This window comes from Carettochelys insculpta, chromosome 30 (genome assembly GCF_033958435.1).
Source record: "Carettochelys insculpta isolate YL-2023 chromosome 30, ASM3395843v1, whole genome shotgun sequence".
In the NCBI taxonomy this organism is placed as follows: domain Eukaryota; kingdom Metazoa; phylum Chordata; order Testudines; family Carettochelyidae; genus Carettochelys; species Carettochelys insculpta.
In genome coordinates, this window is record NC_134166.1 from 3,534,314 (window position 1) to 3,559,265 (window position 24,952).

General features: G+C 55.6%; 1 protein-coding gene across 2 annotated transcripts in view; it reads left to right on the plus strand.

Annotated features, from left to right (window-relative positions):
- The window catches only part of ARHGEF11 (Rho guanine nucleotide exchange factor 11), an 81,794-nt gene that overhangs the window by 36,608 nt on the left and 20,234 nt on the right, over positions 1–24,952 (plus strand). Inside the window, exons 2-17 of one of the 2 annotated variants that reach the window (XM_074980548.1) lie at positions 4,760–4,834; positions 7,632–7,723; positions 11,103–11,201; positions 13,011–13,060; positions 13,170–13,227; positions 15,331–15,509; positions 15,705–15,776; positions 16,500–16,619; positions 17,123–17,177; positions 19,244–19,320; positions 20,324–20,461; positions 21,013–21,087; positions 21,678–21,779; positions 22,497–22,595; positions 23,200–23,242; positions 24,425–24,521. In XM_074980548.1, the coding sequence (XP_074836649.1) occupies positions 4,760–4,834; positions 7,632–7,723; positions 11,103–11,201; positions 13,011–13,060; positions 13,170–13,227; positions 15,331–15,509; positions 15,705–15,776; positions 16,500–16,619; positions 17,123–17,177; positions 19,244–19,320; positions 20,324–20,461; positions 21,013–21,087; positions 21,678–21,779; positions 22,497–22,595; positions 23,200–23,242; positions 24,425–24,521 (1,431 nt within the window). The remainder of the gene's footprint in view (positions 1–4,759; positions 4,835–7,631; positions 7,724–11,102; positions 11,202–13,010; positions 13,061–13,169; positions 13,228–15,330; positions 15,510–15,704; positions 15,777–16,499; positions 16,620–17,122; positions 17,178–19,243; positions 19,321–20,323; positions 20,462–21,012; positions 21,088–21,677; positions 21,780–22,496; positions 22,596–23,199; positions 23,243–24,424; positions 24,522–24,952) is intronic. The other variant, XM_074980549.1, reaches the window with a different exon arrangement.

Consider the following 24,952-nt stretch of genomic DNA (forward strand, 5'->3'; position numbering starts at 1 on the left):
TTTATTCATAGATTGGAAAAGGAAAACAAGCTTTCCTGTCATTTCAACTCCCAGCTGGTTTCTTAACTTTGAATGAACTAGTTATTCAGGGTGAATTGATTTAAATTGCCATATGGCAAGCCTTGATTTAAATCACTGATTTTAATCAACTTTTCCCCTTTGTACTTCATTCAATTTCTAAAGAAAAATAGATTCTCCATGGTTGATATAATCTTTAAAACATGTTGAGTCACAACTAAATAGAGCCTTTATATGCCTTAGATTTGGTATACCTTTTTGCTACCTAAGAGGGAACATTATAACTGTGCATTTATTTAAGCAATTATATGGCTTAATGGTTTAGGTTCTCATTAATTTAATTGTATATTTTTAGTGTCTTAGAAAATGGCAAATGCTATGTAGCTTACATGCTAGATAATTAATGTTCTGTTCATGGTTAGTTTCAAGCCTGCATTAGGATGGTAACCTGAATTTAATTATATGCATAAAGAGCATATGACATTTATTTGTATTGTACAAAACAAGAGCTTTAGTACAGTACTTGATGCATTATGCCATAAAGCTTGACCTCAAAAGTTAGCTGTAACCCCCCCCCGATTTTCTCTTTATAGAGACATGTGGCCTTTAACCTACAGCCCGGGGCTTATGGATTCAGCATATTTATATTTTTATATTTTTACTTACATGTTTGAAGAGATTCTGAGAATTTAAGGCCCTAACACATTTTGTGTTGCAGTCAGATGTATACAGTGATGTAAACAGTCCATTCAGTTCACTAACTGCGGAGAGTTTAGAGAGGTAAACACTTTAATAAATCATTTAGATTTAAGTGCAAAACCTGTTTTGGTAAATATTTAAAAAAAGAAAAACTAACTCTAATTTGAACTAGAAGATTTACCCAGCATTGTTCAAGGCCCTTAACTCAGATACATTTTTTTTCCTTCATTTAAATCCCTGTAATGGTGGGGAAGGGTCCAGTGTGAAGGGTGCTCTGCAGAGAGAGGATGACCCCAGCCCTCCCTTATCACAGCAGCTTGGGGCCAGGTGAGAAGCGCCTTGCCATGGCCAATGCAGCAAGCACAGCTGGGGAACGGGTGCATGTCCTGCAGCTGGCGGGGACAGAGACACACACAAACTCCCTGAAATAGATGGGAGATAGCTGTCCCTTTCTCCACCGCTGCCCCCTGCTGGCCCATTGGGGTTATAGTTGTCCCGGGTCCCCTCTCTTGCTTCTTGCCTTTCCCCCGGTGGTCATTCTGCGGTGTAACTGTCCCTCCTGCCAGACCCCTCCCTTTCCATTTTATGAGAAACAGTCAAATTCCAGGCACATCCCATTGTCCTGGCGCAACTAAACCCTGACCTTGCTTTACGCTGGGATAAGAGGAAGCTGTACGCTGACTTTGGTAGTCCTAGTTCTTATAGTTGGGTGGGGGGCCTTGAACAGACAGACAGACGGACGGACAGATGTACACCATTTCTATAATGTCTAGTAGAGAGCATCGATGTTCAATTTAATTTTTAAGGAATCTGATTTAAAAGACCCCCATCAATTCTGACCCTCCTGCAGGCAGGGAATCGAACTAGTTAAATGAACGGAAAGGATGCAAAGCAGAAGTTGTGCCTGGGAGCCTTGACTCTCGTCTGGAACCCACTCTAGTGGGCATGATGCCATTCTCATCTGATAATTGTTCTCAGGCTTTCCTTGAGCGACACTGGCTCCAGGGTCTGCGTCACAGATGGCACTAACTGGGCTCCCTGGTTGGCAGAGAGGCCTACCATGAAGTGGGCCATGGGGGATGCGACTCCTTGCCCAGAGAAGGGTAGGGAGGTTGTGTCTCCACTAGATGAGTTGAGATGGTTTTGATGCAAAGTGAACAGATTGTTTTGTAGGGTTTTTTTGGCCAGGGTTAAACCAATTCAGGTTAATCTGCATGGAGGGTTTGCACCCACGTAGGTACATGGAACAGCTTTATTACAGTAGAGCCTGTAAAACCCAGCAGAGGCTGGACCCCCATTGTGTGTTGTCTGTAATTAGCTCCTGTGCCGAAGAATTTTCAGCCTCAACAGAGGAGAAGGACAGTGGGTGGGAGGGTGAAGAGAGGCATGGAGGGAAGTGACTTGCCTAAGGTCACACAGCAGGTCAGTGGCAGAGCTGGGACCGGACCCTAGGTCTGTGCCTGGGGCCTCTTCTTTAGTAACTTTTCTTGTGTCAGCCTGGCCTGTGCATGTGCTGACATGTGCTCGTGCTGCCTGCTCGTAGACACACGGAAGACATTGACTGGGCGCTGTCAGACCAGCGCCACTGACCAACTTGGGCGTCTCCCCAGTGTTTCTCTGTACCTGCGCTTTGACCCCGGGCTCTCCACCTTGACGTTCCTGGGAATTCGCCCTCCGCTCATGCACTGTGCGCCCTTTTGGTAAGCAGGAGTGTCACCCGGTGGCATTGCTGTCTTCCCACCGCCGAGGTGATGCCAGGTGTAGCTTCACCTTTGGGAGGTACAAACACAGGACAGTTTAGATATACTCCAGCTTCCCCTGTTGTTACAGGCACCATGGGATTATTGTAGGTTGGTCTCTGTCCCCTCGTCTGTAAGTAGAGGATGCTTCTTTGTACTTATTCCCAAGCAGTAGGTCACGTTCCCCTCCTCTTCGCAGTATGAACCTCCCTGCAGATCTCCTATTTCCCACCCTCCCCACCCCCCAGTGGAACATTTTACTGCCCTACAACTGCTGCCGAAGCAGAAATAGTTTTTTTCCCCGTGCATGCTTGGTGCCTTCTGCAGGCAGTTAGCACAGTCTGCGGACGGCAGCCGGATTCCATCTGCTGCTGATCATGAGCAAAAGTTTAAAGGTTGGGGCTTTGTGTTTTCGTCTGGGCCAAAAAAAAAAAGGCAGTGTGCAAGCCCTTGCCAACTTGGAAATGGAGTTTAACAGTCCTGTCGACTCGAGGTGCGGTGCCAGCAGGCTGCAGGGGAATGGATCCTGGGGATTTAGTCCACCAATCTGGTGCAAAATCTGGCAGCTGCATCTTGTTTTTTTAGGTACCATGCACGCCTCCCCAAAGAGCGAATGCCAGTCCTTGCTGTGGATTCGCAGAGTTGTACTAAAATGTATAAATGGTGGGTCTGACTTGGTCATGCTGTCTTAGCAGTGTACAAGGGCTTTCAAGTGGGCACAGCTGGCTCCCCGGGAATCCCCCCACGTGCAGGGCCCCTGCACAGCTAACGTGGAACTGGCTAAGAACTGCGCTCCAGACTTGTGCCCAGTTTCTGCACAGGGCGGATCGGGACGTGGCCAGAGCCCACTACCTCTCTGCTCCGCTTCCCAGGGAGTACACTAGGAAGCAGAGGGTACGTTTGGGCAACTGCGGGGCTGCTTTTTCCATCACAAGTAAGGCAGATTCCTGCATGACTCCAGAATCCAAAAAGAGGAACGTTGGCCTGAAGACACTGCCCCCAGCACAGGGACTCTACACCCACAGCGCCCAGACCTAACAAGCTTTGTTAGTTGTTTTCCAGCCTTCTTCCTGTGGCTGGCTTCCATTTTAAGGGTGGACTTGCCCTGGCAAGGAAGGAATTCGCTGTCTGCCTCGGTGAGATGGTTTCTGTCTGACTCACATGCATGTTGGTAGTGCTGATGCTTTTTCAGTAAAGGTATGGGTGCAGAATGGGCACCACAGCGTGAGTGTGGGTGTGCGCGTGCCTGTGGGAATGCCGTGCAATGCACAGAGGCGATGCAGATTTGCAAAGTGGCCCCCAAAGGATTTAGGAGCTTAGGGCGTTGAGTCTCAGAAGCACCTCAGGTGGTTAGTGGCAGGTCAGGGGAACCCAGTGCATCTCCTGGTGGGAGCGCGGCAGCTGTTCTGTTACCGCTGCTGGGCAGGAGAGGCCTGGTTGTTAGGCACTTAGTAGGCCGAGTTGGCGACTGTGAGCTCTGCGGGGCTCTCAGGTGCTTATCCTAGTGCAGGGCAAACAGGAAGAGTGGGTGGGCCGCATGAGTGGACCTCCTTCACCTCAGTGGGCTGCAGCAGCATGTGGCCCCCTGGGGTTGCACCTGCAGGCCCCCTGTGCACCCCACACCTCTCGTGCACTAGGGCAGGGAGCCCCGCTTTCCCTGCTCCTCCCCGTCCCTCCCAGCACCCTTGGAGCCTGTGACTCGCCTGATTGGTGCTCCATCCTGGCTCCTCCCCTTCCTCCGTGAACTGGAATGCTGAGCATCAGCTGTTTGCCGTGTTCCAGCGCTGGGAGGGAGCGCGGGCGGCTCGGGTGATTGGCACGCTCCCAAAGTGCGGGGAGAGAGGGGGAGATGGGAAGTGTGGGGCTCTGGTGCCCCGAAGTGTGAAAGGCACTTGGGGGGAGGGGCAGACGGGTCCGTGGGCCGCAGGTGGAGTCCCCATGTGGCCCATGGGCTGCAGGTTGCCCACCACTATTCTAGTGCCGTGCTGCCTGCATTCGTCAGGTGCTGAGACCTCCTGCCTGTGTCTTGGATACAGCCCTCCTGTCTCCCCTTTCCGGTCCAGAGCAGACCGACAATGGGATCCTTTCCGTGGGCTTTGGATCAGGCCCCCAGAGAGCAGGTGTGCGGCTGGCTCAGTGCTCTGACAGGAGGGATCTGCCCAGTGCTGCCACATGCCTCTCTGCCCCGGATCGTGCCGGTGGATCAGGGACTTGGCAGTGGGCTCATAGCCCAGGCTGTGTGGATCAGCGCTTGGGGAAACAGCCAAAGTTCAGCCTGACCCTGTCGTTTACCCCCTCTCCAGGGTCTGCAGGCGGGCGCTTGTGGAATCTGTCACTCACTCTCAACCCGCCCCGTCTACTCCCTTCCCCACCGGCAGGTGCGTGCTTGTGGAACCGGTGATGTCCTTTCCTACACAACACCCCACCATGCAGCGTCCATCTCCGGAGTCCCACGTATTTTCTCTTAAACTCCAGTCCTGTACGCTGCCCAAAAGCGAAAGCGTTTTACCCGGCGAGTGCCGCTTGCACTTCTGCCTCCTGGCACAAGGTGCTTGAAGGAATCTGCTCCCAACTGTCTGGCTACGTTCACTCTGTGCCAGACCCTGAGACTGGGAAACTCCAGTCCGAAAGCGAGGGTTGTTATGGAGCCCACACAGCAGTCTACGCTGGAGTGGCTGCTGCCTGCATCCACCATAACGGTCTTACTCCTTTTGAAATTGTCCTGCCCTGGAGCGGACTAGATGCCCTGGGGAGAGGGAGGGGATGGGAGAAGGGAAGAGGTGTTGCACTTGGGGCCCGGGAAGAAAGGCTCAGTGGCTGGGAAGCACAGATGCATGAGGAAGGCGTCAGAGGGAATTTGGCCCATGACATAAGCCCTTTGCTTTGTGCAAGGGCCTCTAGTGCCTAACCTGCGACATGCGAAAGTTGTTTTGGGCTCAGGGTCTGTGTGCCGATCTGAGAGCAGCTGTGTCCCACCGGCTGTGCTGTTGGTGGGGCTTGGTTCCCTCATGGACGCCTCTTGGCATGCCCTTACCACTGTCAGCCTGGCCACAGAGGTCAAGCGCTGAATTGGCTGCAGGGGGGAATGTCCGTTTCCACGCCCGGAAGGAGCCCTGCTGGATCACTGAGGTTTGTTTGCAGAGCCCCTGGCAGCTCCTTCCAACCTGGATTAGTGAGGCACGAGCTGGGTGGAAAGCGCTTTGAAGCTGTAGTTTCATCTCTGAAGCCTAAGGCTAGCTGAGCATCTGCCTCTTGCTGTCTGTCCATCCCCTCTCCTGGGTGTCCGAGTATGTTTGCATCTGTGTCAGCCATTACACAGCTGTCTCTTTTGTCTGTCTCCTCTTTTGTCGTCCGCGCGCCCACTGCTGTCCTCTGGACCTTGCATCATCTTTACCACCGTTCGTTCTTGTCTTTGGTGTCAATTTCTGTCTTACCTCATTGTCAACAGACCAGCCCGTAAAAAGCACCCTCACCTGCCCAGGTAAGATGGAACTGGGGGCGGGCGGACGTATGGTCTTTAGCCAGACCCTCGGTGGAAGCCCCTGTGTTCCAAATGAAGGTGGCTTTTGTGCCAGTCAGCTCTCATGTAGGTGCCCTCCTGGCCTTGATTGTCCCACTCCAAAGAATCAACCCATCTGGCTCTCTCAAGGGGGGCAGGGAGGGGAATACAGGGTCTTCTGCCGCTCATATCTGTGTGTCATCAGAGAACGGGCAGGCCCAGGGATGTTGGGAAGTGGCCTACGGGGCCCTCCTCTGTAGTGTGCTGGAGAGTGTGGGCTTCGCTACACCATCAGGTTGGAGGGAGTGGCTGGCTCTAGAGGACTGGGGAATCAGATATGGAGCCTTTTCTCTGTAAGGTCCTGCTTCCAGTGTAGGGCCAGATCAGGGGAAGCTGACTGGCTTGGAAGGTGAGGAGGGTGGCGGTAATGGGATAAGGGGCCTTTCCTCTGTGGAGTCTGAGCCCTAGGCTGTGGGGGAGTAGGTAATAAGATCTTGGCTTCGGTGCAGTTATTTCGGGTGTTGCCGGTAGCTCAGTGGTTTGAGTATTGGCCTCTCTACACCTAGGGGTGTGAGTTCAATCTTTGAGGGGCCATTTAGGGATCTGGGCAACATAGTACGAAGGAGGAAAAAAAAAGGTGTGTGTGAGGGAGAGGGATGGTGCTTTCTCCTCTCAGAACAGGGGACTGGACTCAGTAACCTCCTGAGGTCCTGTCCAGCTCCGAGATGTGAATCCTGCCCATGCTCACAGCCCCCTAACTCAAGGCCAGTGGTGCTGTTAACTCAGATTGGCTGGTGGGCCAGCAGCTGAGGAACGCACACAGCGGTTTGGTGTTGTCCTGTGTGGCCGTTCTCCCACAAGCCAGGCGAGCTAGAGAGACATGGGCAACTTGCGTTAACTCTGCCCTCTGCCGTGACTTGCCCCCTGTGCTGGCTGCTTGGTGGTTTGCATAACGAGTTGGTTGGGACTCAGTCCAGCCCCTGCGGGCTACACAGCATGCTGACCTGATGCAGCCCCTACGCAGCAGGCAGCAAGAGCTGTCCAGGGAAAATGGGCTGTAGGTTGCGTGCTCCCTTCTCACAGCTGGTGGTCGAGTTCTGGGAAGCTTGCAAAGCCAGGGCTATTGTGGTACCTCCTCTATGCACCGAAAGCCCAGCCGTCTGTAGAGCTCTCCCCCCCGTGCCCTCCCTATCACCGAACTGCCTGGAATAGCCAAAGCTCAAATCCAAAAAAACAAAGTAACCCTCCATTGTCTCTCTCATTCATTCCTCGCTGCTTCGGGTTCTCTTCTCCCGTCAGCCCCATTGCAGCCTGGTAAGCTCTGACGTTGACCTCTGTGCTGTGCGTGCGTGGGTGTGGTTTGCATGAGTGCATCTCTGTGGTTCGTCATGTGCTGTGAAAACCCACCTCCCATCTCCTCCCCCTGCCCATCCCTCCTGGGTTAACTGATCCTCTGAGGTCTAATCCACCCCCGGCCCTGGTTACACGGTGCAGTGCCTTCCCTGGGGCTCTCTCCTGGCAGTGGGGAGAAGGGTTCTTCAATCCAGTTCTGCCCCAGCTGCCTGGGGGAAACGGCGCGTGTTGGTCTGGCTACCACTGGGGCTTGCTACAGCCAGTGGCAGGATGAATCTCATGCCTCCTTTTGCTCCATGACTGTCTCCATCTCCTTCCTGCAGGTTAAGCAGCCTGTCTTCACTGGCCGATTCAGCTCCAGGGCGCAGGTCTCCCGGGCACCATCGCCAGCCGTCCGACTGTGCTGAAACAACAGGTAGCCATTACTTCTCTCCTCCCTGGGCTGGGTTGCTATGACAGCAGACTCGGGACTGTACTGTCTGGTTGCCTTGGCTGAGTCTCCAGCTCCCATCTCTGCAGTCTCTCTGCACTGCCCATTTGTGGCCAGGTTGCTCCCTCCAGGAAGCGGGACAGGGCTTTTTCCCCAGAGGCCCAGAGACAGGAAGTCATTTGCCCAAGGTTGTGGCAGCAGAGTGGGGAACAGACCCCGGTCGCCCATGTGCCAGGCAAGTGTTCTGCCTGTGGGATTGTGGGGCGCACTGGCCCAGAAGGTCCCCGTGCAGGTGGCCGGAGGCGTTGGCAGGTCACATGTCTGCGCAGCGCATAGCCCCGATATCAGATGCTGATTATAAAGCCCAAAGGATCAGCTGGTCAGGCCTCCTGCAGCACCCAGACTGGACAGTTTGACCTGGTGCTTCCTGGACTGGATCTGTGTCATCTTCTAGAGCCACTCAGTCCTGAGTAAGGGCTTCCCAGCTCCAGGGCTTGTCTTCGGGAGAGACAGGGTGGGAATAACATTGAGTTGTCGGAGTGTCTTCTAATTGTTCTCGTTTTCTGGGTTTTGAATGCCTCGCCTGCCTTTAACCATGAGACATGGGGGGAGACGTGGGGATAAAACCATGTTTTCCAGGCCTGTCATAATGACTCCTCCCATCCAGGCCTTCCTATGGGTCCACTTACATCTTTCATCTAGAGTAGATTTGGGACTTGAGAGCTGGGATCCCAGGAGTCTGTTATCAACCTCATTTTTCCAGCCTGTACAATTGGGATAAGGATGCTCCCTGGTAAAGCGCTTTGCTATCTCGAGATGAAGAGTGCTAGGTTAGAGCTGGCGGGGAAGGAGGCTGATCATTCTGTGTAAGACTTCAGTTGCCCAGTCAGCAAAGAGAGCAGAGCAGCTTAGCGGTTGGGCGTGGGTGTGGAAAGGGGATTGCTGCGTCCGTCCTGCTTTCGCATGTGCCTCCCCAGGGGCAGCCTCCTCCTGCACTGAGAGTTGCAGTCCAGCCCACCCTCCAGCAGCCTCCGATTGTTCACTGCTCCCTAAAGAGCGGAGGGGAGAGCCCTTAGAACAGCGCCATGTGTACGAGAGCAGCAGGGACATGGGGCCCCGCCCTGAAAGGCTCCTGCAGCTGCTGGAGCAGAGCAGGCAGGCTGTGATCTTATACGACTACCCCCAGGGCTGCAGCGCAGGCACCAGGCGATTCACTGGCATCAGTTGCTGATCGTGGCTGGGGAATGGTTATTTGCCTAGATCAGTGGCTCTCAACCAGGGGTACACACATCTCTGGGGGGAACGTAGAGGTTTTCCAGAGGGTACATCAGCTTCTCTAGATATGTGTCTAATTGTATAACAGGCTGCATGAAAAGCACTAGCCAAGTGAGTGCAAACTAGAATTTCCTACGCACCCTGACTCGTTCGTCATGCTCTATGTGCCAGTCAATTGATTTGATAATTATATTGTCAAAACGGGAGCACCAGCAGTTTGTCCAGACCAGTGCGCTGTGACACCTCTGCTTTTTGATGTCTGATCTTGTGAGCAAGTCGTTTGTAAGAGAGGGCAAATTTGGGGCTATGCGAGACAAACCACCCTCCGGAAAGGGTATGGTGGCGGGAAAGGTTGAGTGCTATCGGCTTAGAGAGCTGATGACTGGGAGGCTAAAATGCTGGACTGGGATTTGGGAGTTTTCAGACTGAACTTCCTAGCCCTTTTGGAGTGACTTCAGGTGAGTTACTCAAGCTGCCTCAGGTTCCTGAGCTGTAAAATGGCTCTAATGCTTTCCTCTGTGCTGGGCCGTTTGGCAGCTAAGAGCATGGGACGAGTTTGGCTGCTCAGGTGGAGGACATGGGGGGAGGGTAGAATAATCTGCCATCGATGAGTGAAACCCCAAATGGCTGGATTGCTTCAAAGGGACAAAAGTGAGTGGTGGGACGGGGGGGAGGTGTAATTTGGGAACTGAGGATCACTTAAGACAAGGACTAGAAGAAATTGTAGTCATCTGGGAGACCTAGTGTCTGTTCCAAGGCCCCATGCACCACGCTGGAGTGTCGAGGACCTTAAAGTGAGTACGGAGGAGTTATGCCCACTTTAAATTTCCCTTATGCTGCTGGAGCTCTGCAAAAGGGGCCTTAGAAGAGTGAGAACTGGGGCCCAGGCTCCTGGCTGTCACCGCGGGAGGATGACCAAAGAAGCAGGTGTAAATTGCTGCTGCACCACAACAGTCCCAATCTACTATTAGAGGTTAAGTAAAGGGACCTGATTCTGCTTCCGTGATGAAGTCTGAGAGTGGAGGGCCAAGCCTGCAGTGTCCCAGTTCAGCGAGTTTTTTTACGTGCCTCGTGACGGGTGTGTTTGCCACTGGGGGACTGCGAGCTCGGGAGTTCCTGGCTCCTGAAGATCACTGGGAGTTCAGGTGACAGCAGTGGATTTTATTTATATGCGCACACGTGAGCTGTCTGTCACTTATGCAAAACTGGGTCCAGTCTCTTACCTCCTCTCCCGCCCCTCGCCTTTGTGGCATGCGTCGCGTTGGACCTGTTTTCCCCCTGCCCTGACCTCACATTGCAGTGTGAGGCTCTAACATGGTCGCTGGTGTCATGTGAATGGAGAGCCCTGACTCTCTTGTGCGCCTGCACGACACCGACACAACAGAGAGGAGACTCGGTAACGATGGTGTGAGCCAGACCTCAGACACTGAAGAATGTGATATCGGCGTTGAATGTGCTAAGATGAAAAAGAGAGGCCGGGCCACTTTCTGGTTGGTGATGCCATCTGTGTTACTACCAGTGACAACGAGCATTGTTTTATCTCCGGCTGTCTGGGTGGTGGAAAGGAACCGTTGAAGGCAGAGATGGATCAGGTCCATTAGGTGCTGCCTAGGCAGTCTAACCAGCATGGGGATGAGACAGCTGTTGTCAAGGCATGGGATTTGAACAAACATCTCCTAGGAAACTGCAGCCTGAAGTGGAAATGGAGCCGCTGAAATTTAGAACCCAGGAGTCCTGGTTCTTAATCCTTTGCTTTATTCCCCATCCTGCTCATGGGCTCTCTGCGCTTCAGGGATGTCTCTGTGACCCCCAGCATCATGGTCAAAAATAATTTCCCAAGGGCTTTCCCCAGCAAATCCTGAGCTTGATGTAAAACATCACGGGAGTTTGTTAACAGTTAATCTTAGGGGTGGGTTTTTCTTTTCGTTACCTTCTGTTTTCTGGGTGTTGGTCATCCCCTGGCCTCGGGAAATGGACAGAAGCTGCTGGCAACCTGGAAAATGGCACCATGGCCAGCACAGGGCATGGAATCCATCTCCACCCTCTCATGCCTTGTTTGCTTGGTTTGTTTTTTTCCATCTTGCTTAAGGTCTGGTCCAGCGCTGTGTCATCATCCAGAAGGATCAGCATGGCTTTGGCTTCACAGTCAGCGGGGACCGGATCGTGCTGGTGCAGTCCGTCCGGCCAGGTGAGCGGCTACCCTGTCCCTGCTTTCTGGATCTCGCTGATGTTCATGTGTGAGCGGGACCACCCCGATTCCTCTCTGAGCCTTTGCCAAGCCTGGTCGAGGGAGGGGGTGGATGGGCCGTGTGCATGGAGTGGTGAAAGTGGGATTTTGGTTGTGTGTGTGCCCAGCTGGGAGTCTTTTGGGAAGTGTCTGTACTCGCCGGGAGATGGACCCTTCCGGGGTTCGATTTTGCGTGCCTAGGGGGGACGTGTGAAATCGAATTGTCGGGGCTGGACAGCTGACCTGAGTACTCCTCATTCGTGCAAGGAGTAAGAGAGGTTGACCTGAGGGTTTTTCACTGTCAGCCTCTCTTGGAGGGCAGCCTGGTAAGTCCATGTTCGGTGCTTTGATTCCAGCTTACGCAATTGTCGTAGCTGGAATTCTGTATCTAGGATCAACTTTCAGGGCTAGCGTAGACCTGGCCCTGATCAGCATGTCCAACAGGAGGTGGGAATGAATCCCAAATCCGGACCCGAGAGCGCCGCCAGGTTCCCATGTGCTGCCATCTCTGCTCTCCAGGCAGCAAGAGGTTAACTGCAGCGTCTGACCCCATTGTTACCTAATCTCAGCTGGCTGCTGGCTGCCAGGCCTGGGGAAATCCCCTTGCAGGCCTCAGCAAACAGATGCAGCAACTTTCAGGCTGGGCTCTGCCTCTTGGAGGTACTCCGCTTTTTGGTGTCTAGTGGCTCTGGCGGGTAGGGTTGGAAGCAGCCATTTGCTCTGGCTACAAGCCAGTGTCTTCCTCTGCCCCCCAGAAAAATCTAACACTCGGACCAGGAAAAATGCATATAGCTTGGGGGGCGAGGAGGGAAGGGGAGAATGCTGTGACGCTGCCAAAATCACACCCCTTCTGCTGCAATGGGCTCGGTGTGAAGAGGCCCCCCACATTGACCCCCATGACTTCAGTAAGGCCTGGAGAGCAGAGAGTCCATGTGGTTGAATCCAGTTTCACGATCAAATCCCAGATATTTTAATTAAAAAAAGCCAACAGGCCTGATTCCCCCTGGACCCAGTTCCTTGTGCTGTCACTTTTATTCATGCAAAGTGAGCTGGGTTCTCTAGTGCCCTGCCCTGGCTGGCACAGATGTAGCCACTTTGCATGTGGTAAAAGATCACCCTGAGCGCAGCAGCAGGAGGCTCGCCTCTCTGTTCTGAGTGGCGGTGCCTGGACTGAGAGAGAGTTTAAGCTGAAAGGATATTTAATAGATTTTCCTTCTTTGCCTCTTCTTCTTTTTTTAATTTTGCCACTTTCTGTTTGAAATTGACCCTTGTGGAAATGTTTCCTTGTCGGCTTGGCTTTAGAAAGGAAAATGTTTCAATGGATGTAAACTTTTTAATAGCTGCATTGAAGATGGGGATGTTGCAGGGGAAGAGTTTAAATAGTAAAGCTGCTTTTACTGATGCTTGGGCCCCGATCTTGCAGTTGGAGCCGTGTGGCCAGCCCCTCTTGCCTAGGCACATGCCCTAAAAGGGAACAAGCACACAGCAGAGGGTAGCTGTGTTGCGTAATGTGCTCCTGGAAGGCACTCGGGTGCTGACGATGAGGGTGGTACGAGAACCTAAATGAAATTGAGTAAAACAGCTGCACAGCTCCATGCAGGTCCTGTTTGGGAAGGAAAATGTATTTTGGACCCTAAAGTCTCCTTTTGCTGTTCTGCAAATGTGTTGAACCCCCTGGTGCCTTGTGGCACTAGCGCTGTGGTGATGGACCGATTCTGGGGCTGCTCTGTGCTTTATGGTAACCCCCTCCCTCTGCTTGTGGCATTGCAGGAGGAGCAGCCATGAAGGCCGGGGTGCAGGAGGGTGACCGGATTGTCAAGGTGAGCCTCAAACCCTGACTGTGCAGCAAGCACAGAGCCCAGGCTCTCGCAGGCTGTTTCCTAGCCCTTGGCTCCAGGGGCTGCTAATGCCCTCCATCTTCTCTTGCAGGTCAACGGCACCATGGTGACCAACAGCTCCCATCTCGAAGTGGTGAAGCTCATCAAATGTGAGTGGGTTGCAGGGGGGTGTCCCTAGGTCACTGGTTCGAGGCCAGCCCCAACTGCTAGTTTTGTGATGGTGTGGGAAGTGCTAGGGTGCCTGCAGGCTGAAGGCAGAGCAGGGGGCATAGGGATGAGTCAGGCACATGGAGCCTCCCTTCTCTGGGAGCTGCAGACCGGGGGTGAGGGTGAGAGAGGTGGGGAGCTTGCTGTGTGCATAAATGGAGGCATTAGTTCTCTTGGGTGCAAAGCACTGAAGGTCCCTGATGGAAAAAGCAGTTGGTCGGTGCAAAACGTGCTGCCTGGCGACCCTTGTTGACTGGCAGTGTCAGGGCAGGGAGTCATTTGCCAGCAGGAGCAGCCCAGAGAGCTGTCGCATCCCGGCGGCTTCCAGATATGGCTGTTCCCGGAGGAGTGGGTCCAGAGAACGTCACTTCCCATCCCTTTCCTAAAGGGACTTCCCAGAACAGCTTAACCCTTCCCTTGCCGGTTGGTGTTCGCAAGTCGTCTAGCTCCCCCTCCTGCGTCTCAGTGCTCTCTGGCTGGCGATCTGCCTGCGCCAGGGCTTTGGGTCCCTGCCCGTCACCGTAGCATCTGGGCAGATGGCAGCAGTGCGGTCTCCAGCGGACCTCCTGGGGTGTCCGGCACTTCTCCCGGGCAGAGGCTAGCGCTGCTCCAGGCATGGTTTGTTTCAGGTTTTGGGGCGGGGGCACTAAACCGTCACCCCTGCTGTGGCGAAGAGGAAGGTTCTTCGGTGCCTCCTGCAGCTAATCAGACTCCGGGTTTGCCAGATCACCTCTGAATGTCCATTTCATAGCAAAGTCTCCACCCTCAGGCTGCTTTGACCCTCTCTCATGCACGTCCTCGTGCGATTCGTGATCTGCATTGTCGCCAGGAGTCGCAGGCTGAAATTGAGTCTTCGAATGGGTCAGGCCCCCGCAATGTTAATTGCTTGGACGCTTAGGACCGAGGCCTGCAAGGGGCATCGGGAGCAGACTGCGAGTCTGTTGGTGGGATTGGCTCGGGGGCTGATGTGTTCACAGTGCCTGAAGCTACAGAGAAGGAGGGCAGCTGCAGGCTGCACCCCCGAAGCCAGGGCAGTGGCTTCATACGACACTACAGCAGGGAACAGCACCGCCCTCAGGGCGGGGTGGGTACAGGGGCCGGTGCCTTGCCTGGGAGGGTGAGAGGACATTGCTGGTAGGCTGGAGGGGACAGAAGAACACCCGTACTCCCCAGATAGCCAGGCTTGGAGAGGACTCAGCCCAAGACCCGACGTCTTTGCCCTGCCTTGCTGACTAGGGCTGTCCATCTTCAGTATGTTGTGGTGACACTCCTGTCACATGTACACTGCTGGAGGGACTGGACACTGCTCATGCATCTCAAACAGGGCCTAATGGATAGAGCACTGGGCTGGGACTCAGGAGACGACGCCACCGGCCTGCTGGGTAGCCGTGGGCAAGTCGCGCCCCCGCTCCGTGCCTCAGTTTCCCCAGCAGTGAACCGAGGCTGATGATACTGCCTGCCTCTGTACAGTGCCTGGAGATGCCTGGGTGAAAAGCACGAGGCAGCAGCTAGGGGTTAATATGCGTCTGGTGCAGATTGTCACGGGAGCACATTCCGAAGGTCCCCGAGTCTGTATGTGCCGCAGGGACCAGCTTCTGTGAATTGAATTAAACCTCAGTGCCAGGGGTAGGAGGGCAAATCACCCACTGTCTTACTCAAACCCTGGGGAACCGTGCCGCTGCCAGCTGCTGTGCCCACCCCGCCCCCGCTGTACACAACACAGCGCGCTGCTGGCGGAAGAATTCTTCTGTTGACCTATGGGGAGAGGCGGGTTCCCTGCGCCGGCCGGAGAGCTCTGCCCGTCGCTGGAGAGAGTGCTGCACCGAGGTGCTGCTGCGGTGCCACTGTCGTGTTTTAAGTGTGGACAGACCCCTCAGCTCAGCTGAGGCCAGAGCACCGTCTGGTCCAGGCTACTGTGTCGGGGGTCTGCTGGAAGTGGGGAAGCAGTGACTGGTTTCCTCCTAGCTAGAGTGATCCCTCAAGTGGTTAGTTATAAAGTAGGGGGGTCTCTCTCTCTCTCCCCTTCTGCTCCTTTCCCTCTCCAGCGGGTGCCTACGTCGCGCTGACCCTGCTGGGCTCCCCTCCTCCCTCGGCGGTGCTCTCCGGCCCTCCGCAGGACATGAGTTTATCGGGGACTCCCGGAATCGCACCCATGTTCCCCCCGCCGCCCCCTCCTCCACCGCTGCCTCCACTGCAGCGCATCACAGGACCCAGGCCATTGCAGGTAACCAGACGCCACGGCACTACTGGGGGTGGTTGGTTCTGGATCTCCCAGGGGGCCGAGATGGCTGGGGGAGGAGTGGGGGTGTTGTCAGGGTGCCATGTCTCTCTGGTGCTGCTCCACTCGCAGGACGGGAAGGTGGAAGCAAAGCTGTGTCCATCTCAGCCTCCCACTCCCCATGTCTGTCCCAACTCGCAGGACCCGGAAGTTCAGAAGCACGCGACTCAGATCCTCCGCAACATGCTGCGACAGGAGGAGGCGGAGTTACAGGTATGATGGGTCGCCCGTCTCCTTCCTGTCACGCACACGCCTAGGCTTCTCCTGGTCCAGCCTGTCGTCCCTGCCTGTTGGATCAGCTGCTCCTGTGGCTTCCTCCTAACCTCCTGCCCCTTCTTCCCGCCTCCCAGATCCCACGCCTGTGCCGTGGCCTGACTGGTGTGCCAAACCCTCCTCGCCAGCGGCGCCAACATCTGCCGTGGGCCTGGGGGTGGGGTGGAAGGGGGCTGGCTCCCTGCCCCTGAAGGGGCGGGGTTTAGGGTGGAGGGGTGGGGCTTATCCCTGGTGCCCCCCTCCCACCCCACTCCCTCAGAGCTGCTCGCAGGGCAGCAGCACAGGGCTCCGTGGCATTTTAGAGAGGCCTGGCGCTCCGGCCACCGCTGCTGCTACTTTGGCGGTGGTGGTGGCTGAAGCCGCAGACCCCTCTGAAATGCAAGGCCTGGGGGCAGCAGCCCTCTGGCCCCCTCCCTCCCCAGTCAGCAGCCCTGCTCCTCGCCCAGTGTGGCCAGTTGTACGGTGGCGGGGGAAAGGAGGTGCGCTTCCTTCTTCGCCCCCGTGGCCATCAGTGAATGCCGTGCAGCAGCAGGGCCGGACGCACTGAAGCTACCCCGGGGGGCTGATCAGAGCCAGCCGCCCCTCCCCCTGTCCACGCTCTGCCCGTTCCCCTCCCCGTGCGGCGGGCTGTAACCTCCTTCCCCGGCTCGTCTCCCCGCCCAGCGGTTCTGCGAGGTGTACAGCCGGAACCCCGCCACCACGCTGGAGGAGCAGATCGAGGGGGCGCGCCGGAGGGTCAGCCAGCTGCAGCTAAAGATCAGACAGGAGACAGGCGGCTCTGTGGTACGCCAGTGGACTCCTTTCTTCCTGGTTCTAAATGTCAGGTGACTCCCCCCGACCCTCTAGAGCTTGGGGCAAGGGGAAGCCAGAACTGGGTTTAGCCCCACTGCGGAGCCGGACAAGCTGAGGCGCTCTTGTGCTGCCCTCAGGCAGTGCGAAATCTCCCAGAAGGCACTGCTTCTGGGGAGAGGACCCCAGAGGGGCTGGAGGCTGAAGGCTCATGTGGACGCAAAGTAAGACTGAAACCGGGTTCAGCAGGGCCAGTGAGGACCCCGGTGGTGTTTGTGCAGGAACCCGCTGCACGACCTATTGTGAGGTTCCTTCCCGCTCTGCCCCCGAGTCTGTGAGAGTGTCATAGCCGGGGGTGCTGAGAGCCCCTATTGAAGCTGAAGGGAGCTGGCCCTCCCCGCTGTTCAGACCAGGCGCTTTCGCCTTTCTATGCCTCAGTTTCCCCCTCTGGAGAGCAGGGCTAAGTACACTGACCCCCGCCTATCCTCCCATTTCAGGACCTGGGGCGGCCATGCTGCAACTCTGGCTCAGCCGGTCTCAGGGTGACAGAAGGTGAGTCGAGCTGTCACTGCTGTGCAGCCGTTGCTGCCATCTGTCTGTCTGTCCGCCTGCCCTCCCAGCCGCCCTCCTAACAGAGGAGTGGTCTGGATGACTTCAGCTCATGGTGCCTGTGCAGCTCCTTGTCTCTGGGCTCTGTAACCCTCCCGGGCATTTGACCAGCTTTGCTTGCACCAGAGTGCCGAGGGCTTCGTCTCAAGTCTGGGTCGATAATTATTGGCTGTGATAGCATCCCTCCAGTGCAGGCGGGAAACAGTCAGGAGTGCCTGGCCTTGGGAAATTACCCAGAAGTCTCTGTTCTGAGCAGTCCCACTGCTCACTACAGAATAGGGACTCCAGGATTCCCAGAATGCACTGGTGCAGGGCTCCTTTAGTGCTGCCTCATAGCACTAGAGTATGGGATCCGTTGTGAAGAGACGTGTTTGCAGCCAGCCTCCCTGTGTTGGCCACTTGACTCCAGGCAGAAAAACGCTGCGTATGCCTCTGTTGTCCTCCACCCAAGGTTACCACCACACAAGGCTCCCTTGTGGAGCTGGGTGGGAGGTTTTCAATAAAACTTTTTTCCACCAGAAAACATTGATTTGTCAAACCCATAGGAGTGCTGGAAAGGGTCAGTGTCAACCAGTTTCCCATTTTGAGGGTCCACTGTTCACTTCAAAAAGCCATTGTGCTTTGAAACGTTCAGTTAATTTGTCATAAAAGGATTTTTAAGAAAGGCTGAATTCAACACGAGCCCTTTCAGAATTATTGAAACAAAACGCGCTGACCGACCTCACCTGAATTTTATCTTCGTTTTGCAGAGGCGTTAAGAGCTTTCAACATTTTTGGCTCAGGTCGGAATGGGAATTTTTTGTTTAAATTGCATGTTCTTGTGAGCTCTGCTCTACGCTGATTAGGCGTCAGCTGGAGTCCAGAGAAGAGCGACAAGAATGATTAAGGGTCTAGAGAACATAAGTGATAAGGGAAGACTGAAAGAACTGGGCTTGTTTAGTTTAGAAAAGAGACGGCTGAGAGGGGATATGATAATGGTTTTCAGGTACCTAAACGAGTGTTACAAAGAGGGGGATGAAGAATTATTTTCCTTGGCATCTGATGATCAGCCAAGAAGCAATGGGTTAAACTGCAGCAAAGGAGGTTTATGTTGGGCATTAGGAAAAGCTTCCAAACTGTCAGGGTGGTCAAACACTGGAATAAATTGCCTGGGGAGGTTGTGGAATCTCCACCTCTGGAGATATTTGAGAGCAGGTTAGACAGACATCTACCAGGGATGCTCTAGACAGTGCTGGGTCCTGCCAGGAGAGCAGGGGACTGGACTCGATGACCTCTCCAGGTCCCTTCCAGTCCTAGTGTTCTGTGATTCTATTCTGGTGGGAGGGAAGAACGGTTTGGTGCCTCTGCTGCTCTCTGCCTTCTCACACACTACGCATCCCTTGCGGCTTCCCCTCCTCCTCTGCCTTTGCCGCCCTGGGTCCCCTTGTGCCCAGCAGAGCTCCTGTCTCAAAGCCTGTAGGATTAGTTGCACTTGCACTTGACTTCCTATTTTCCTTTCCTTACCTGGGCTCCTACTGCGCTGTAGCTCCCTTTAAAAGCCAAAGCCCTCCTCCATCGTCAGAGAGCAGAACTGGGGCCATGTAACCGCCCACAGGGGGGCTTGAACCTGGGACCCTCTGGAGCTTAGTGCAGGAGCCTCTGCAGTTTGTGCTAGACAGCAGCTGGCTCTCAGCAAAGGCTCCCAAGGAGACGCTCTCCCCGTGGAAGTGGTCTGGGTGCCACTCCCTGGGACAGGCTGCACGCCCCTAGGCGGGTGGGTGACACTCACACCAACCTGTGGGAAAGATTCGCCGTCGGATTCTTGGGGGGTCTCAGCCAGCCCACGGATCCACTCTCCTGTCATCTGAGGAGAGGCAAAGGGAGAGTGGAGAGGTGGCTCTGCAGGTCTAGGCAGAGGGCTCTTACTGAATCTGCTCAGCCCTGCTCTGCCCCCACAGTCTCTCCCTGGCTGTTGAGCCTCCTGTGGGTTTTAATTTGGCCTCTGCCTGACATGTCTCCTCCATTCCCAGGCCATCTCTCTCTGGACTCTCAGGACGGCGACAGCGGCTTGGATTTAGGCACCGAACGGTTCCCTTCCATGAGCGAGGTGAGGCTGCCCCTGGCGTGTTGTGGAGGTGCTGGTGGTGTTCGTGTGGCAAAGGTCCAGACCCATTCTGTGCAGAGAGCAGAGAGCCAACCTCTGCACGTTGTCTGAGCAGCGGCACTGTCCCCCTGCCAGATGTCCAACCCTCGCTGAGTGTGCATGTTTGGGGGCTGAAAAACCAATCAGAAGTTGTTTAAAATCAGTCTTGGTGAATCTGGGACCACAGGCCCGGCAGTCACCGAAGCAGGATCCTGGGGTCGTTGCTGGGGTCTCTGAGCAGAGGGAACTTACTTGGCATGTCGGGTGTCTTGTAAGTGTGGCCTTGGCTCCGAACACCCCTGGGGTTTGGTGGACTTGGGCCCTGTGAGGTCTCTTCCCTTGATCAGCCTTTACCTCTATCGCAGCAGAGGCCGTTGCTTTCCAGGCTGCCCAAGGGCCGGCGTTTTAAAGCTCGTCTAGTGCTTAGAGGGACGTCCGGGGGGATCGGGGGATCGCATCCCTTTGGAAACCCTTCGGTGCAGAAACGCCTTCAGAAGTCTTGTCCTAAGTCACTTCAGCACTTAGGAAAGTTTCCCCCTTAGTCTTTTTGGGACGCTGTGTAGAGCCACACGGGGCTTCCTGCAGCACCACCGAGAGGCGAGCCTGGCCCCAGGAGTGCGCAGTGTGAAAGCAGCACCTGCAGGCAGGAGAGGGGCCTGCAGGTTACTGCTGAGGCAGGTGGGGGGACAGCAGGAAGCTGAGCCGGGGGCTGGGGCAGGTGTGTGCACCGAGCCAATTAAACCGGTTTAGAACTGGATGTGTTAATTTGGTGACCCTCCCCCGCATTCGGGCCAGTTGTCGAATCGGTTCAGAAGCTGACCTGGCTCCCCGGGGACTGGGAACACATGAGTCAGAACACGTCCCAGTGCTCCCAGGGCCGGCCTGGCTCAGCTTTCTCCCCGGGGGTTTCGCCGGCCGTCCCCTTCTCTGCTGCTTAATGTGCTAAGGAGGTGGTTGTCCCGAGCAGATCTCTCTGAACCAGAACTCGATTCTCTCCGACCCCGGCCTGGACAGCCCACGCACCTCCCCGATCATCGCCTCCAAGATGTTCCAGCACCACCGGCGCCAAGGCTCGGACACACCCTGCCTGCCCGGCACGGAGCAGGTGAGAGTGGGGCTGTGGGGAGCTGCCCCAGGCCTACTGGCTGGGCCTGGGGCAGGCGCCTTGTCCTGCCTGTGGAGTTGGGTCTGGTGGACAGACCCAGGCTGTACTTTGATGAGAGCAGAGACCAGCGATGGGTCTGATCAGCTGTATGGGAAATGGGTTCAACGGGGGGGGTGCTCTGCCCTAGGGTCAGTGCTGGCCCTAGGACGTGGGGTGCAGGCTCAGTGGGTGGTGCTCTGCCCTGGGGTCAGTGCTGGATCCAGGATGGTGGGTGTGGCAGGGAGTGGGGTGCAGGCTCAGTGGGGGGTGCTCTGCCCTAGGGTCAGTGCTGGCCACAGGGTGCTACCGCTGACTTGTGTAGGATGAGGCAGAGACTGAGACCCTGACTGCTCATGGCCAGGAGATGCCCCCCCCGACCCCGCTAGCTGGGAGTGAAGCAGGTGGCGGAGAAGCCCCCCAGAAGGAGGCACCTAGTGTTACTAATGGCTGAGCTGGGATGGGAGGAGCTGCCATTGGGGTGGCCGTGTCCCAGCTAGGTCCTGTCTCCTCAGAGCTTGGACCGGACGCAGAGGCCGCCCATCATCGGGCCGGAGGAGGATTACGATCCGGGGTATTTCAACAACGAGGTACCAGCTCCCAAGCCGTCTGTCCTTACCTTGTTGGAGTCACCCATAGCCTGGCAGCTATGCAGGGAGTAGGGGCTGGGACTCCTGGGCTCTCCAGCTGGGAGGGGAGTAGTGGGGGCTAGTGGTCAGAGCAGGGTGGGCTGGGAGCTGGCATGCAGTGGAGTGTGTCCCCCGATATCACCTCCTGGCTTTGCCAGCAGGAGCACACGCTAGCTCTCGGGGCTGGGTGGGGAAGCGAGGTTGCAGACGCCAGCTGCAGAACTGGGCTCCCGAGCTGCTGACAAGGGCTGGTGGGGAGCTGGCAGCGTAGGGGCGCCCTTGTTCTGCTGGCCCAGCCTGGAAGCGTCGGGCCTGTGGGTTTGCCTCCATGCTGGGTGGCTGCTCCAGTGGATGCAGTGGCAGAGTCTAACGCCGGGTCTGGGTTGCCTGGTAGCTGCACCTCTCCCCCTAGGGGCTTTATCTGCTGCAGCGGGGCTGGGACGAAGCAATGCCAGTTTAACCAGGGCCTTAGCAGAATGGGGAGCCTGTTCCTTGGACATCTGTACCCTTAGCTCTCCCAGCTGGACTGGCTTGTCCCTCTCCTCCTGCAGTGTGACACCCTCTTCCAGGACCTGGGCAAGCTGAAATCCCGACCGGCTCACCTGGGTGTGTTCCTGCGCTACATCTTCTCCCAGGCTGATCCCAGCCCCCTGGTAAGAGCGAGACGCACTTCGTTGGCTGCTGCAGCTGCCTCCGTGTAGAGACCAGGGCTTTTCTGCAGGAGCAGGAATGTCCTGCAGCACCTCGGGGCAAGTGGACTGAGTTGGGGGGAGTCTAGGACATTTCCCACCCTCTGTGTGACCCTTGCCCCAAGCCCCCAGGCATCACACGCAGCCAGCAACAGGCTCCTGGCCCTAACCTCTCCCTCTGTCCTGGAGCCAGGAAAGCAGCGCGTTTCTTTCCACGCCCATGTTTGCTGACAGCGTCCACAAAGTGCAGATTATGGGAGCCCAGCAGATCCAGGGCTATCAGCTCGTACGTGCCTCTGTGGCTCATTGTGCGGCTGCACATTTTGTATCCGCCCAGGGCTCTCCGGATTTTTCCCTCCCATAGCTACTTCTGCTGAGTCGTATTTAGCCATAGCGGAGACCCTGGGCGTATGAACGCTGCTGGAGCTGGGCAGTGGTGGGCTCAACCCCTGCTGTCCTGCTGGTGCACACTGAGACGTCAGTGAGCTTCCACAGACACGGGAGGTAGAAATGCCATCCCCGGGCTCAGCTTCCTCCCCCAGCACAGGGCACCGTCGACCTCTGCAGAGATCTCCTGCCGCCTGTACTGATTCCTGGGAGGAGTCGCTGCTGCTTTATTAAGTGTGTCTCAGTCCTTCATCGTCTCTCGTTCTTTCTCGTCTCTCTCCCTGCTCCTCCCAGCTCTTCTATTTGTGCGCAGAAGTTTGCCAGCAAATGAACTCCAAGGATTCCCGGGCGCTGGGGAAAGAGATCTGGAACATCTTCTTGGAGAAGAATGCGGTGAGCATGGGCGTTTCGCTCCGTCGCTGGTGAGCGAGCGGCTTTCCTCCCGCAGGAGAGAACCAGCAAGGTCTAGTTCCCGTGTATTCAGCCGTTCAATCTGGAAGACTTGTAATCAAGGCTGCCTGTCCCACCGGGTTTTTAGCCTCCTATAGTGATGCAGATGCACTTTGCACTATAAACGAGGTTGGTGCAAATGGTCCTGCACTGGTGCAAATGGTCCTGCACTGGTGTTTGCCATTGGTGCAGCTACGCTGCTGGAGGAAACGCCAGAACAGGTGAGGTCCAGAAACGTGCTTGAGCTGGGGTGGGAGGTTTTAGCTGTCGCTTTCTTTGAGATTAGTGACGTTTCCTAACTTGTTGCTTCATAGGCATATTGGTAGCAAATCTAGGGCTTAGTGGGGACTTGTCAGTTGACTGCCAAGAGGGGAAGCTTTAAGCAGGTGTTTCACTTGGTAGGAAATTCTGAGCTCTGGTCTTTGAAATACAGCAGCTGCTGCGTAAAGACCATGCAGGCTCCACCGCCCTCCTGCAGTGTTCCTCCTCCAGGCCGGGATGCCTGTTGTGATTAATGGACGCATAATTGCATTTTTTTCCTTCCCAGCCGCTGCGAATAAAGGTGTCTGAGCCATTGCTAGCTGAAATAGGTGAGTGTGGGTGTGTAAACTCAGGGGCCATGTCTGTACCCTTTGGGGCAGTGTCTGCAGCAGCACCAGGTCTCTCGTGTCAGGGACCACTGGCTGGGCCCCTGTGACTTCGCTTTAAATCAAAGGTTCCCTCTTGTTAGCATGCAGCACTCCGTCCGTCCTCTGAGCTCCCCTGCGGAAGGACTGCATGCGTAGGAGAGACAGTTCTCCCCTTCGTTAGGGAGAAATGGAGTTGTGTGGTTCAATTTGGAGTCGGACTCCTGGGTTCTTTTCCTGGCTCACTTGGGGAAGTCACTGCCCTGGTATGAGCCTCAGTTTCAACGTCTGTGAAACAGCACCGAGGCGGCTACTGTTTACTGTTAATTACGGCTGTGTTCAATGGGCCACAGCTGAGATTGGGGTCCCCCTGGGCAAGAACAAAGGGAGAGACAGTCCCTGCCCTGCAGAGCATAACACTGAGCTAGACAGAGGGCTGGAGGAGAAAGAGAGGTCGTGATATGACCAGGCAAGTCAGTGGCAGAGCTGGAGAGAAAACCCCGGTCTTCCATTTCCCTTCCCACAGGGCCATGCTGCCTCTCTGTGTTGGAGGCGGGGTGGGAGTCTCAGGCCCAGAGTTCCCACTATTATTTTCCACCCAACTGCAGAATAAATTTTGTTGCATGCACTGAAGGACGTGTTGATGTGCACCACCCGTAGAAACACAGGCTGCCGGCTGTGCGCTCTGCTCATCTGCTGGGCGGCATATGGGGTGGCTGGCCAAGCGCTCAGCTTGTGGGGGACACTGCTCAGGCCTGGATTTGCTCCCAACCCCAGCATGCAGCATAGCTGCCTAGTGCTAACAGGCAGAGTTGCGTTTTGCCCTAGGGTGGCTTTCTCCTGCTTGGAACCCTGAGGAGAGGTGCTGCTGCTAGTCATGGGGCACAGCAGGGCTCCCCTGGGTCATGGGGCAGCTCCTTGTGGGCAGGAGGCACTGAAGGAAAGTCCCAGTGTAGGCGATGCCTTAACTTGGGGCAGGGAGTGGCGGTGCAGCACACCCCCCATTGCCCCCAAAAAGCCGCTGACTGGTAGGCGGGTGTGGCAAGATCCTGGGCTGCACCGAGCCATCCATGAGGCCCCTTCCCACCAGCCGAGCACGGCAGGTAACCAGTGTGCGTATCTCTTGTCTCCTGCCCGGGACTCCAGAGTCTCGCCTGCGGAACGGGGAGGACATCCGAAGCGCCTTCTCCGAGGCTCAGGACGCAGCAATGCCCGAGATCCAGGAACAGATCCAGGACTACAGGTGAGGCCCTTGTTCTGTGGCCAAGCCCACACATCTCGGCTGCTGATTGCCTGGACCACTGAGGCTCGTGATGCTGACCTGTGTCCTGCTGTCTGGCTTGGTTACAACTCGTTCTCTGGAAACATCCACTCAGTTTGCAGCTGTAGTCAAAAAGCAACATTGGGAATCATTAAGGGGATAGAGAATAAGGCAGCAAATATCTTATTGCCTGAAGATAAGCCCACACCTTGAATACTGCGTAGGGATAAAGAAGAGATCTTGGCATGGGAAAAAGCTAAGGGCAACAAAATGAGGGGGGTTTGAAATGGTGCCGTATGAAGAGAGATTGAGAATGGGACTTTTCAGTTTAGAAAAGAGATGGGGGTGAGGGGTCTGAGAGAGGTCTATGAACTCGTGGCTGGTGAGGAGAAAGTGAAGAAAAAGAGTTAGCT